The sequence below is a fragment of the Arthrobotrys flagrans genome (genome assembly GCF_004000055.1).
Source record: "Arthrobotrys flagrans strain CBS H-5679 chromosome Unknown unitig_0, whole genome shotgun sequence".
Taxonomy (NCBI): Eukaryota; Fungi; Ascomycota; class Orbiliomycetes; order Orbiliales; family Orbiliaceae; genus Arthrobotrys; species Arthrobotrys flagrans.
The window spans coordinates 5,137,336-5,151,913 of record NW_027137550.1 but is presented as its reverse complement, the minus strand read 5'-3'; the positions used below and the strand labels follow the sequence as shown (position 1 = coordinate 5,151,913).

General features: G+C 43.8%; 3 protein-coding genes across 3 annotated transcripts; all 3 read left to right on the top strand.

The window, feature by feature from the left end:
• Window positions 1-5,422: 5,422 nt before the first annotated feature.
• DFL_004534 (uncharacterized protein) lies at window positions 5,423-5,807 on the top strand (the record flags this gene model as incomplete). Its single annotated transcript, XM_067633643.1, has 2 exons — window positions 5,423-5,672; window positions 5,737-5,807. 2 exons carry the CDS (start codon window positions 5,423-5,425, stop codon window positions 5,805-5,807), a joined length of 321 nt encoding a protein of 106 aa, XP_067491791.1.
• A 1,050-nt stretch (window positions 5,808-6,857) lies between these two features.
• On the top strand, window positions 6,858-7,196 carry DFL_004533 (uncharacterized protein; the record flags this gene model as incomplete). Its single annotated transcript, XM_067633642.1, has 1 exon — window positions 6,858-7,196. The coding sequence occupies one exon, from the start codon at window positions 6,858-6,860 to the stop codon at window positions 7,194-7,196; it is 339 nt and encodes a 112-aa protein (XP_067491790.1).
• Window positions 7,197-11,698: 4,502 nt separating this feature from the next.
• Window positions 11,699-12,772, top strand: DFL_004532 (uncharacterized protein; the record flags this gene model as incomplete). Its single annotated transcript, XM_067633641.1, has 1 exon — window positions 11,699-12,772. The coding sequence occupies one exon, from the start codon at window positions 11,699-11,701 to the stop codon at window positions 12,770-12,772; it is 1,074 nt and encodes a 357-aa protein (XP_067491789.1).
• Between the last annotated feature and the right edge of the window lie 1,806 nt (window positions 12,773-14,578).

Here is a 14,578-nt window from a genome sequence, read left to right as displayed (position 1 = left end):
TAGTGCCTAAGTACCTCTAAACACATTTCTGGGGGTTGTTCCGGAGCAGAGGAGGCTGTCAATAGATGTATAAAACTCCGCGCACGGTCCCAAGTCTAGTAAGCCATCGCTAACCTGAAAGGCCTCTCACTGATCGATACCTAGGTATGTACATCAACGGACTGTAAGCATGTGACAATAGCAATGCAGGTGCACCATGCATAGGTGCGTTGGTACCACCCCCGAATACTAGGCCCAGAACAATAAATTTCAAGTTCTCAAGATACAGCTTGAGATCATCGATGATCTTGGGCTTTGTATATATACTATCGAATACCGGAATGGCCTCCAATGACAAGCAGTTCCGTATCTCTTTAAGTGTGGTTGGATATTCCTCCGGGTTGTCGTAGTACTTTCCCCGCGGTTCTCTTCGCCTCCAAGCGACGAGCATAACCGCGGTGGTGAGAACCCTCCCTTTCAGGTCTCCCATTCGCCATCGGTCCTTTTGGAAATCTGAGAAACTTCGAGTTTTCGACTTATCCAAGCACATCAGATGTGCGTTCATGAGACTGGGAAATGAGGGTACGCCAACCTTGTCATATTCAAAGGGAAGCTCAAGGTAGCTTAGAAGGTTCCCGAATTGACATTAAATTCGTAACATTAAAGTGGAACAAGGCATCCGGGATCAAAACTATATAATCGGCCATCGCGCGAAGGCGTCTATTTGGAGCCAACAGAATGCAACCGTCTGAGTAATGGGGAAGGAGCTCGGGTGGGAAGGCAGTCCGTGCAAAGACCGGCAAAAATTCCGTCAGACGTCCGACCGCTTCCTCGAAGTATGCCTTTGGAACTAAAATTTTCGTCGGATCCCAAATATATGATGGTACTGCGTGACAAATCGATGCATCGTCGCCCGAATAACATGAGGGATCTTGTATGATCAAAGGACCGGAGGAGGAAGGAAGCGGAGTTTGGCAGCGGGCGGCCGCAGAGCTGGTGTTCGGTCGTTATAATCCCAAACCATGATTCTGGATGGTCGGTTGTGGGCTTGCTGGAGACTTCGGGGGAATTTGAGGAGTTCAAACCAGCCGATCTCTTCGTAGCTGAAGTCGAGATTTGCGTTGTTATTGTTATATCTAGATCCTACACCGAGTCGATATTCGAGATTAACTATGGTGCTCCGGAAGAATTTCCAGGGATGGATACTCAAGTCCCTCATTAACAAAATGCCCGATAGAAAGTACTTCTAAACACAGGTTGGGAAGTTATTCCGGAGCAGAAGGGGTTGTTTATGGATGTACCTTACTTCGTTTTGGAACTTTTGGGTTTCTAAATTAAGAGGTACTGGCTCCCTCGAAAACCATAACATATCAGTGTTAAATTGTTTATAAAAGATATTACTAACCTGTTACTATATTATAATAGAACTTCTGATTATTTGCGATAATATCTGTTTATATAATGTTGTTAGACTTTCGGTATGTATTTTTTTTTTTACTTATATTGTTCACTATTTTGTTGATTATTTTGCCATTATAGCTCTTATCCAGGGGTGTGCAGAATTGGGAGATGATGAGTGGGGAAGGAGGAGAGGCCGGAGGAATCTTTCAATATCTAGATAGAGATCAACCGATAATCTCTAACATGAGGATATTACTAAAGAAAGAAAAAAAATTTTTGATTAGGTAAAAAAAATATGTCGAAATCCAATATATACTCCACAATAGATATTAAATGCGAAAAACATATTAACGGGCCTGCCTGTAAATAGCCTGCCTGTGAGCAGCCTGTAAAAGCAGGCTGGCCGGCGTGGGCATGCCGGCCTGTGGACAGGCTGGTGTGGGCGGGTTAGTGTAGGCAGGTTAGTGTAGGCAGGTGTGTGGGTGAATTTCACTCGTTTAAGTCTTTATAATATAACAACAAACTACTCTTTGATTGTTTGATTTATGTTTTTTTTATTGTTTTGGGTACTCTAAATAATATGATATTTTTTTATTAAATGCATATGATTTTTGATTTATGAAATGCATGATAATGACTGGGCTGTACTGGCACGGTCGAAACACCACAACACATCAGCGTTAATTTCATCCCCTGTAGTAAGTACAAGCCAACATGACAACACATGACAACACATGGGAGGTCTCCGAGACTAAAGCCAACATCAGTCTCGGAGCCAACATACCCCCAAATACTATCCAACAAAAAACAACATCAAAACCCAATTTTAAACCATTCAAAAATAATCTCGATATCATATAAGCAAAATTAAGAGACCAATCTATCTAGTTCTTTCCCAAACAAATAATATAATCAAATAACTCATGATAAGAAATGGTGTTACTAAACTTGGGGTGAACCGTTAACAAATTTGGCAAAAGATATTTCCTTATATATTAATCTCCCTTAACTCTGAATTATTGTAAAATAGAAGGTAATATCTTTCATTTCTTGGAACCTTGTTCATCCTTCCCACATTAACTGCCACTGGTGAGTATCCCAATCTCAACTTCGCCCAAAAATATATATTTTGGGTTGTCGTAATAAATATAAAGTTGAGGGCTATAATGTCGATAATGTTGTAAATGTGACAATCGAGACATACCATCAAGTGTTGTGCATCTTGGATACTGCATGTACTGATAAGTGAGACCAGCCGATCGACTGGGTCTGAGGGCAAACCTCCGATAGGAAGTAGTTCACCCATTTTGCGGCGGAATAGAGTGGGCTATTTGACAATATCTACGCAGAAGTAAAGGTTTGATAAAAGCGCAAGGTGTTTACAGGTCGACGTTGATGAAGAGGGAGAGATGAAACAGGACCGAAATTAATCCTGGTTACAACGAGGCCAACCGAAATGCAGGATCGGCTTGTGAAGGGATGTGATAGGTTGACTTTGACAACACATTGACCCCGCATCCTGCTTCTGTCTTGCCCCGGATATGTCGATTCTGCCGCTGGGTCTATACGTGCATGCATTGGCACACACCACCAACCACCGGACGAGGCTACACATCATCATAAAGTTGAGAATTTGCAGGACACGTATATCCATACAAACTTGACAGCTCTCATACAAAGGGCTTAACAGTTGTCATTATACCTGGTCGAAGGGGACGGCTAACGACCAGGCTGATGGTTTTGTCGCATTGTGATATATGCCGCCATATACCACAACCCACTTGTGGCAATGCCTCCGGGAGCTGGCTCCGAAGCTTCAAATGATTCGGCATCTATTAATGCTAACACTGTCAACACTACAGTCTATGATGAAACAGGGTAAGTCGTCACGAAAGGAGCCTGAGAAATGAGAAATGGAAATCATATAGTACATCAGAACGGGTTTTTATCGCAGCATAAAAAACGAGCCGAACGAGTATTCTTCGCCATTGCATAAAAAATGAGCCGAATTCACCGAGTACGATTACCCCGCCACCAGAAATGATTCTAGGCCGGGACGTGGGCGGCCTCGGCGATTGGTACAACATGCGTATAGTCAATGGTTTATAACTATAGTCCTGTATATCATGATATCAACGGAGAGACATACAAGCCTAGGACAGGTCTGAGAAAAGCACGTCCAAGACTGTCTCCCTCACCTTGCGAAGCAGCTGGTTTATGGCACCGGCACGTCAGTGATCATATTCTGCACCTAGTCGACTATGCATGGTACATCCCCGCAACAGTATTTCTGACACATAATTATATAAATTACACAGCAATCTAGATCAAGAGACCTAGAGTCGATGCTCCCCTTCCACTAAACTTCCCTGAAACTGCAGCCATTATTAGGCATCGTGTAATCATAGATGGAAGAATTGCACTGACTAACTAGTATTAATTTAGACAGAGAATTCAAGTACAAATCGCGGTTTACATAGTTAATCGGTAATCAAGAGAGTGTCGTTAAAGAGATGCATATGCCCAGAACGCACATCATCCCACACTCTGCCCCACCAGGCTATTCAGCTATCCCGAAGCGCGCAACAGGTCAAACGTTGCTTTCGTGCACATGGCCATTTTACCACTAGTGCCGACGACAGGACTCCACTTTATTGCATGAACCCTCCCGCTTAGCGTTCCCGGCCGCTAGCTTCCGTTAGCTTCCGCTTGAAACCAGCTCACATGCACACATCTCATCAGGGGACAATTGACCGACGACTCAGGGTTCAGGTCAATCAATTATGAAGATCCCAGCAATGCATGATAAAACTACGATTGGAGATTTTTTGTTGCACGTTCTGATTGATTGCCTAGACCGGGTCGGCTGTCAAGTATGGTTGTTTGAAGCTCGGGAAACAATTATGATCGTTTAGATACAGATCCCTTCTAGCGATGTTCTCTTTATTTTTTGAAATGAACGTTTCAAAGCAGAGGAGAATTTAATCCGTAATAAACCTCACCGTCCAAGTACATCATGCGCATATGCAACTTTCGTTTCTTCTTCTTCTTCTTCTTCTTCTTCTTCTTCTTCTTCTCATAAACTTGATATTGAAAGTGGATCTGGGTCCCAACATCTGTATGGCCCTTGACTATCATGTACAGGGTCGGAGTTCGCAATCGGTGTTTGCAATCGGTGTTCGCAATCGACCGTGGCAGTTCAGCCACGGAAGTCTCCAGCTGCATGCACTAACCTTGCTATAATTCAGCCAATAGTCATAGATTCTTTCGATGAAATTGCTCGATTTTGCAGTATAAGAAAGAAAAAATGAACAGAAAGAAAAGGTTGATTAGAACTTCTCTTTGCTTATTGAATTTTTGAAAAGCAAAAAAGATATTCAAGCTCTAACCTTCTCAAGTCGTTTCTGTCTGCTATATGCGTTTATGAAAAGTGTGCATAGCTTGAAGACGGTGTGATAGCGACGAGGCTGATTTTGATCCTTTGGAAATACAGAAAGTAAGCCGAATATTTCTTATTTTGCCCATTCAAAACTGCAGGGTACACTTCTATCCTTTGCTGCATTTTTCGCTCACATACTTTGATCTGCGCTTGACGCTGATCTAGCGCGCTCCCTGAAATGTCTTTGGCTTGCATATATTGTACTCAAGCATGGAACTTAGGTACTGCTCATGGTTGTGGAATAGCCCGGTGGGTATGAAATGTTTTCTTTTTCGATCAAAGGGATGCTTTCGCCATGGTGCCGTGATGGTTGTAGCTTGCGATATCGCTCAAGAAAAGTTTTGAAAGCAATAATCTATTCCTAGGAGCTCGGCTCATCAAGACCTCAATACGTATGTATCTATCTGAAAGTTTGAAAAGGGCCCTACAGAACGTAAATTTTAGGAGATCTCAAGTATAAAAGACTCCTTTCCTGCCTCTCGATCTTAACTTTTTCTTTCATCATCCGAGCTGAAGAAGAAAAGGAACACAACTGTATAACTTATCTACATCTTTCCAAGTCGACCTATTCTTTATAGAGATCAATCTTTCCTAAGACTCAAAATGGCTACCTCAGAGGCCGTCACCTCCCTTGAATTCACCGGCAACACTCTCAACGTCCAATGTGATCAGGTCATTGCAAGCCTTAGATTCACCGACGTTACTGTTGCCAACAATGCCAACCAGGCTAATGTAACTTCTTCTCCATTTGAAAGGGTGGTAGTCCGGAAAAACGACGGAACTGAAGCCAACTACCTCCTGCAAACGGATACTGCCAAAAAACTCGCCAAATTGAAGACATACATCGTCACTGGTATGTCTAGCACTCAAAAACGCATAGGTCTTATGGGCTTGAGAGCTAATGGGATAAAAAACAGGCCCAGGCAATACCGGATTCATCTCGCTCACCGACTCTAGCGGCGTGACTGCTGCCAAGTTCCAACAGTAGGTGAGAATATTCATTTTCTGATCTTCACTCAGAGTCTTTTTAATTGCAGCTATTAACAGTCTGGTAGATAATGAGAATGGCATCATGCTTTTTTTTCACAAATCTTACTTTGAATACGATGTATAAGCGGGGAGGAAAAACGAAAATACCAATTCTCAAGACTTGTCAGTCCCGATGTTGACGGTCACATCATATATCAATAACTGTTATAACTTCGCGAAACAAATTTTTGTTTGCTGTGACTTTTGTCAAATACATTCTCTATATATAAGCTGGTTACCAATTCACCCAGGTTTCCAGATTTCAGCTGCTATTTAAATCCCGGACTAAACAAGTGATATTCCTTTTGCAATTGTCACTAGATATGATGAACCAACCCGTAAAAACAAGAAAACGGTTTGAAGATGAAGTAGAGAGCATTACTTATGAAAAAAATGTAACACTATAAGTATTCTTCGCATTTGAAACGATCAACCTGGATCAAGAGTAACTAGTACTACTAAACCATGTTCTTTAACTGGATCTGCATATGCGGAACTAAATCTGCATATAAACAACTGGGTCTGCATATACACGACTGAATCTGCATAAACCTGCATATACACGACTGGGTCTGCATATGCAGAACTAAATCTGCACGTACACGACTGGATCTTCAATGCAAGACTAGGTCTGCATTACTTTTTATCTAATATGTAAAATTAACGCCTAGTTCAATCTGCCGTAAGTGGGGGGCAGGGGGCGGGCTAACCTTCGGGCTTTGTACATTTCAGGCGACCCCGAAGTGAGACCTATGGATTCCTGCATGTTCTTCAGCCGCTGCATACACAGGTGATCCACTCTTGCCTCTTCTTCTAGTATTAGAGAGTTCCACTCCTGAACGAAGGTGAGATGCTAGTGCAAGCTGTTGGAGGAAACGATCGCGATATTAGCGGGCTGATTTCCAACTCAGAGCGGAGGAAATTATTTTTCTTCTTAATATTAAGGTGCTAAGTCCATTTCTTTCAAATCTGCAAACCATTTCCCCAAACTCAGTCGACAATATACCTAATGATGCCTCATCCAAGTGGAATGATATCGATATCAGAAGATTTTCGCAAGAAAGACGAAATCAAGATCCGCTTCGAGGAGAACAAAGTGAAAACGGAGTGCAACCCGACAGTGAAAGAACTCAAGGTAGCCGCCTGGCATATCGCGAATAACTCGACGACGGAAAAGATGACTACAGCCGGATTCCTCAAAGTGGAGGTTGTGCTGAACGACTCCGATTCCGATTGTTACCTTCTACAACAGGACAGCGTGAAGGAAATGGAGCCGTATCGATCCTACACATTCCAAGGTTTGATCTTCAGCGCTTTCCCTCAGAGATCTGTTAATAGTGCGCGGTAACTAATTAATAACAAGGTCCGGACCTGAGTAGTGTATTGAGTCTCACTGATCCAGCCGGAATAACTGTGGCCAAATTCAAGCGATAACAATACCCGAGGTAGATCATCTTATAAAACCCAATTTTTTTTATCTAAGGCCGCGAATACTGATTACTATTCCAAGTGCCCTTATTCCTAAGATTGGCTCTTATGCTCCGGAAAGCCTTAATCACGACAGGATGGTTATTAATTATACAATTAGCATATCTTCTACTGCAGCGCAGCCAGATACTACTGTTTTTGATTTTCAGTTGATCAGGGATAAAATGGGAAGGTATAATGAAAAATATACGCGGTTTAACCAGTAGTAGATATCTTATTATTTTCAAATTAACTTTTCAAAGATGCCCGCGGAAGGACGATGAATCAATCTAAAGTAAATTAGTGATGACACAAATTCATAAGAGTAAATGGCTAGACAAGGATTAGATGGTTGGTAACATGTGGTTTGCTGGCAACTGAGCTCTGCTCCCTACCGACATATGAACAGGACAACCTATGGATTCAAGTTTCAAATGACTTTATGCATGGCGCAGGTTTGCATATAGCCTACTGCTTTATATAATTAATGACCACAACATTTGAAATTGCTGTAGAAATGCGCGGTAACTTCCAAAGTACTCCGAAGTGCGATTTCCGCTCCCTTCTATTCGGCGAACTTCCATTAGAAAGGAAAAATAACCGATTACCCCGCTCCTTCCAGCACCAATTTCCTATTAATGCGTGGCCTCGGTCTCATTCTCCTACCCTCCAAAGACCAGGAAGCCTAAGGAAATCATTCAAAATGCCTGTTTCATACATTGTCACCTTCATAGGAAGTTCAGGCTACTTTCTTTACGACCCCGACTACAACCCTAGTTGGTTCCGTAAATGGGTAAATTCACTTCATTGGCAGAAGATGTGTTAGCTTACTAACTCGTGAAATAGAAAAATATACCTCGCAAGGAGGGTGATAAATACAATTCCCAAAGCCCTGACAGTAATCCCATAACGAACGATATATGCTTCTCATTTTGGGGGGCAGATTGGTTTCATGCATATCACCGGAAAACAGAAGGGGCTGACATTGACTTTTGGGGTAACATACACTCACCCACCTTCTCTTAAACCACTCCGTAGTCGAACTTATATAAAAATTTGTACCATTTAAAACACTAAGGCCCCACCTTTTTTCTTCAATTAATCTCAATTCTCAAATTTCAATAATTTATTTACGGGTGGCTAACATATATGTTCTAGCTCTTTCGAAGCCGAAAAGTTACCCACAACTGAATGACTGGCTCTCTCAACTTCCCTTCAAAGACCTCAATCGGGACTCGTTATATGTGAGCCTCGGGCCTGACGGTAGCTTTTTCGCTAGCTGCAACCTTGGCTACCGTTGGCATGGTCTGTCTGATAGCGCGGAAATGATCCTGCAGGCATTTCTTGGCCGTGAAAGATGGAAAGTAAAGCCAAATCAATTCCTCTTCGGCCAATCAGAGTGCTTTATTATCATAGATGGGGACGGGAAAGTCTATTATGACAAAACGAAACGAGACGCCTATCCGTTACTCTTCGACGAGTTGGATAGGATAATGAATGAGGACGGCACGGTTGAGGTAAGCTTGCCTTTGATTCCGAAGCGAGAGAAAGAAAAAGACAACAGTTATTAAAAATACAATTATCATAGTTTCTATCGTTTCGTCCTTGGCCTGTAGGCGATTATTTCCTAGTATACAACATAGATGCAGATACTAAATGCGTGTTGCCTTACGCTGAGACTCAGAACCTACAGGAGGAGTTGATCCGTTTTAAGAGGAGGATCTCTTGAACTAGAGAATAGAACAGGCTCTGAACTCGAGATGGTAGCCAAAAATCTACATATTTACCAAATTTATAATCCGAATGCTATGCGCTCGCTAGCTACCCTAGAATAATGTTGCACTATACCAATGGCGAAGGGCCCGGGTTGTTAATCATGTCCTGTCATCGATAATTTGCAAGTTTGACGCCTACTTGTTCTCGTTTCTTTCTTTGATATTATCTACTGATTGGCGTTAGATGAAGCGAGGCGCTTTTAGAGACAGGATCCGGAAATTGACTAGAATACGACTTACAATGCAAACCTTAGAATTCTATAGAGTGCCCATGATCGTGATTAGTTTACCTATATGCTCTAACGAGATACGAAGTGAACGAAATGAGCCTGGATTTAGACAACTTTAGGGAAATCTGAGAGCTCGGATTACAGTACTTGCTTGTATCTCCTCATACCTTTATATACTCATTTATTTATTTTTTTGCAACCTCGCATTACAATATAGAATGTAAGCAGCGTACAATCTCCAATGCTAGTAGTAGCGTATCCGGAGGCGAAGCGCTGAATGTTTGCGATAACATTCATGAAACCGATAGCTAGGCATTATGTCATCTTGAGATAGGAGGCGGAGTTGCTCAGGAAATGAAGAAGACCATGCTATAGTAGGTGTACGTGGGAGACCGGTAAGAGACTAGATGGTTAGTAAGCGCGAGTTTGACATCTAAACCTTGAGCCATTCGAGAATTCCAGTTCAGGAAACCAATAAATTAACGATGCATGTGCCAAGCCGCTAGACCATAACAGGTAATTTCTTTTTTAAAAATTCAACATATCTTCAACATATTTTAATAAACAGTCAGGCTCGCTAGAGCCAGGAGGACGTACAGCTGCCAAAGATACGATACAAGTCCAAATAGGTACTTCAAGGGACCCTGTGATGAATCATAGGTGCCCATTTTTATAATTTTACTTATCGTGGTTGCGTCCTGCCTTGCTGATGCTAAATCAGCTCAAGCATGTATATCTATTTAGTCTCGAGTTTCCAAACTCACCGTTTAGACTAATTATAATCTTGTATCATGTTTGAATATATGAAAGAGTACCTAGTACTATAGTAGCTTTATAACCATGATACGTGGAAGGGGTTTCGAGATCTCAACAGATTCTACTTCAGAGCATAATCTTAGATGTGGAAATTGTAGTTGTTAACAATTCGACCCCTTCTAGAATTATATATATACGGGTCTCGGTTCATTGATTCGGGTTAATACCCTGTATATCTGGTTTCTATGAGCATATCCGGTTTCTATGAGTATATCTGAGACCAATGGACTATAGAGACAGGGCAGTAGCAACCGGTATCATTAAGAGCTCACAAGCTCGCCTAAATGGGCTCTTAGGGAGTGTTGGTGTCTACGACCGTTGTTTGTTTGGGACGGTAGTCGATTGAAAAATTTTTTTATTTATCTTCTCATTTTGGGATCAACTACGAGAAATTTGAATATTTAAGTTGGGCCTTCTTCTTCCCCATCTTCTCTTCTCTTCTTCTTCTTCTTCTTCTTCTCCACCAACACCACCTTCTTCTGCTGCTCACATTCTTCTGCTGTTCACCTTCTTCTGCTGCTCATCTTCTTCTTCAGTCAAACTTATCACCAGTATCAAGACCATTCCTACTCTCACGAAGCAATACCAAGTAAGTAATTGAGATCACCCTCGATCGTCACACCACCTAGTTCTCGATGCTAGAGGCTCTTGTCTCTCAATCTCAAACGCGTCTCAGATGGGTTCCCGCAGTGGTCGGGCTTCCTTCTGCAAGCTTTCAAGTGTTGATACCTGCAAGCCCTGCAAGCTCAGTAATGAGATTTCCCCATGTTCATTGTGTCTCTCAATTCTCGACGCAGCTTTAACTTCCCTAATTCTTCTTTCACTTTGCCTCTCTTCTCTTCTCTTCTTTCTTCCACCTCATCTCTTCCTTCTTCAACCTCATCCCATCTCATCCTTCTTCTACTTCACCTTATCTCCTCTTTCATTCACTTCACTTTATCTTTTCCTTCTTCCACCTCACCTCCTCCTTCTTCTTCTACCTCACCCCATCTCTTCCTTCTTCCACCTCATCTCTTCCTCCTTCCACCTTACTCCATCTCTTCCTTCTTCCACCTTACTCCATACCTTCCTTCCACTTCACCCCATATCTTCCTTCTTCCGCTTCACCCCATCTCTTCCTTCTTCTACTTCACCTTATCTCCTCTTTCATTCACTTCACTTTATCTTTTCCTTCTTCCACCTCACTCCACCTCCTCCTCCTTCTTCTACCTCACCTCATCTCTTCCTCCTTCCACCTTACTCCATCTCTTCCTTCTTCCACCTTACTCCATACCTTCCTTCCACTTCACCCCATATCTTCCTTCTTCCGCTTCACCCCATCTCTTCCTTCTTCTACTTCACATTATCTCCTCTTTCATTCACTTCACTTTAGCTTTTTCCTTCTTCTACCTCACTCCATCTCCTCCTCCTTCTTCTACCTCACCCCATATCTTCCTTCTTCCACCTCACCCCATATCTTCCTTCTTCTACCTCACCCCATCTCTTTCCCAACATGTCCACATTTGCGTCCACAGTTAACATCCTTCTTCATTTACCGAGCAGAAGCTTACATACACTTCAGAATGCATCCATCCACAGTTTTCTTGACCAAGGACGCGACCATGTCCTTTGAAGATCTTACTGTCACCCTTGTCTCCCGGCCAGCACCAGCTCGTGGTTGTTCCGCCAAGCTTGCCGTTGCTCCTGAGCCGGCCCCATCAACACCACCAGCTCTTGCGAGTAACCGGTGGTCCGACTACGACGATGACGATGACGATTGGATCCCTGAGATCCTTCTGCCGAAGCCGGCAGAGACCCAATGCCCGTCACAACCCGAGGAAGAGCCCCAGTCCAGCGAGATTGGAGGGGGAGAGGAGGAAATTCCGGACGACGGAATCTGGTTCGACGAACGGTTCGGCCAGTATATGTACGGTGGGGAACCGATCTCCTATATCAATGGAGATCTGGTGACCCCTCAGGAGTGGATCCAGAATCCACACTTCGAGGGTTACTGGCAGGACAAGGTCACCAAGAGGGTGCACCTTTACTGCCAGAACCGGTTGGGCCTTGCCGTCCACTCCGACGGCCAAAGCAAGTGGTTGAACGACAACTACTACTGGGCCCGTCATCCGATGACGGCGCCGATGAGTAAGTACGAACTCCTAACCATGGAGTTCAACTCAGTGGCCCCAAATCCCACTCGGAGGGGTGGGCCTTCCAGGGGGAAGGCCGAGTGGGTGCGGGGTGTGGCGACGCGGGCATTGCGCATCCCGGTCGCCGCACCCTGCGACACCCCTCCGGCCGAGGGGTTCATAGCCGAAGAAGCCGACGATTCCACCCCACCGGTTGCTGGGGCAGAGGCTCCACCCGAGCCCCAACCAACCGCCGTCGCCACCGAAGCTCCTTCCCCGCGGCCGCCAGAGGGGCCAGTCCAGATGACACCCCTAGAGTTCCTCATATCAAGAGGACTCTACAAGAACGGACGCCCTCCTCCCCCACGACCGGTTGTTGGAGGGCCGGTAAAGTCCCTGCTTCAGGGCCCTCGGTCGTCCTGGGCCTCAAAGCTGAGGTCTCCGGTAAGGTCGTTGAGGACGGCCTACCGGAAAGCCGGTGACAAGATCGCGAACAAGGTCGCGGTTTTCCTCGGCGCCTGTTAGGCGCCTGTTGTCCGTTCGTTCTCTCCCCTCTCCCCTCACTCTTTCTGTTACCTCCTTTCTTTTTGTATATACCCCGCCGTTCTTTTTTCGTTTTGTATGTTTCTTTTTGTTTAACTTTGTCTTGCTGTTGTTTGCTTTTGCTTTATCGTTTCGTTTAGTTATATTCCTGTTTGCTTTCACTTCCTGCACATGGTTCTTTTTGTTTTAATTTATTTGCTTTCTGTTTTGTTCCTGAATTTAGGCTATCTCTCCTCCCATAGGTGTTCGCATATCTGGTCCTGAGACGTAAAAGTGAGACGGCCCGGTATCTTAATCGTTAGCTATAGTAAACGAATGTTAAGTTGTTCATGATACAAGTTTAGGTGTATAGCAGGACTCTTTGAGTTTCTTTTCCATGATCGGTGATACGATGTATTAATTAGAGACCTGACTATTAAGTGCCCCAACCCTTAAGTTAGGCCGTAGACATACATATGCCACTGACCTTATAACCCTCGAGGCGGGCAATATGCACGGAGATTATCGCTATGAGGCAACGACAGCCGGCCGTACAGCCGCGAACTCGTTTATGGAATCAAGAGCAGGTCGGCTTTGCCTTGTCTCGTAGTACCAATCGCTGACTGAAGGCTTCGCCAGACCCCTCCAACTTCGTTTCGAAACAGGGTCAACGTGAATTCTTTCTATAGAAACAAATATTCTATGTATTATCACTAGTTTCGGGGCCAGCATTGCCACGCGCGGAAAATACCACACATCTGGGTACGAGACCACCAAACACACCCAGGGATAGTATTTTTGCTGTTGGGATTATGGCAATGCACCAGACTAGCAATGCGTAAAGCATACCACATGGATTTGTGAAAGGTTTATGGTGCCGCTTGTTATGGCAGACACTTCTGCAATTGGAAAATGCGTAGATGCACTAGTTAGTATTCTAGTTCACGGTTTTGACGAAAAAGTATCCCAAACATCTGAGTTTTGATCCCATACTATCCTCCGATCGAACGCTCCTTTGGGGAATGACCTTCCAGATCGATATTTTGCAAGTTGTTGGTGAACCACATTCGAAAATTTGGTAGAAGTATCTCTAAGACAAATGTACCTGACACTAGCTAGATAGCCCAAGCCACGATGATTTAGGCTCACAACTATGTGATGGCCGAGACATGTCTCGCCCATAGATTCACCAACCCACTTAAAAATATATATATATGAATAAATAATATAAATAAATCCCATGCATACCCATTTCTATCTGTCAGATCTAATAGTGTTCAGGCGTCGACCCTGATCCGATGGCAAAGATCTCTCCACAAGGAAAGGCTCGGGTCGCAGATGTGGACGCATATGGGCCATGAGATGTTGTGTTGGAATTGTGGAGAACATGCATCGGCATTGCACAGACATTTTTCTTTAAATTTTTTTCGATTTCCGCTTTGGGATGATTACCGAATCTAGGCGACAATGGCTAAATGCGACGACAACGTGAGGGCGTCATGGTAGCGATGGATTCGCCATGAACCGAAGAGATCAGTTCCTAATATTTTAATACACCGAGGAAATACATCTTCAACTTCAGAAGCAATTAGATTTGCTTTATTCTTCTGGCCCCAAACCGACCCCCGGAACTTTCCAAAATTGTTTCAACCAATTGGAACCGCGCTCGCGTTCGGAATCCAATGCAAAAGCAACCAAGCTTACAAGCTCCCGAAACCATTCCAGTCGAGATGGCTTTGAGCAATTGACCAATTACAACAGCTGCCAACACGCCACCACTTCACAACACATCTCAACGCCTCTCAAATA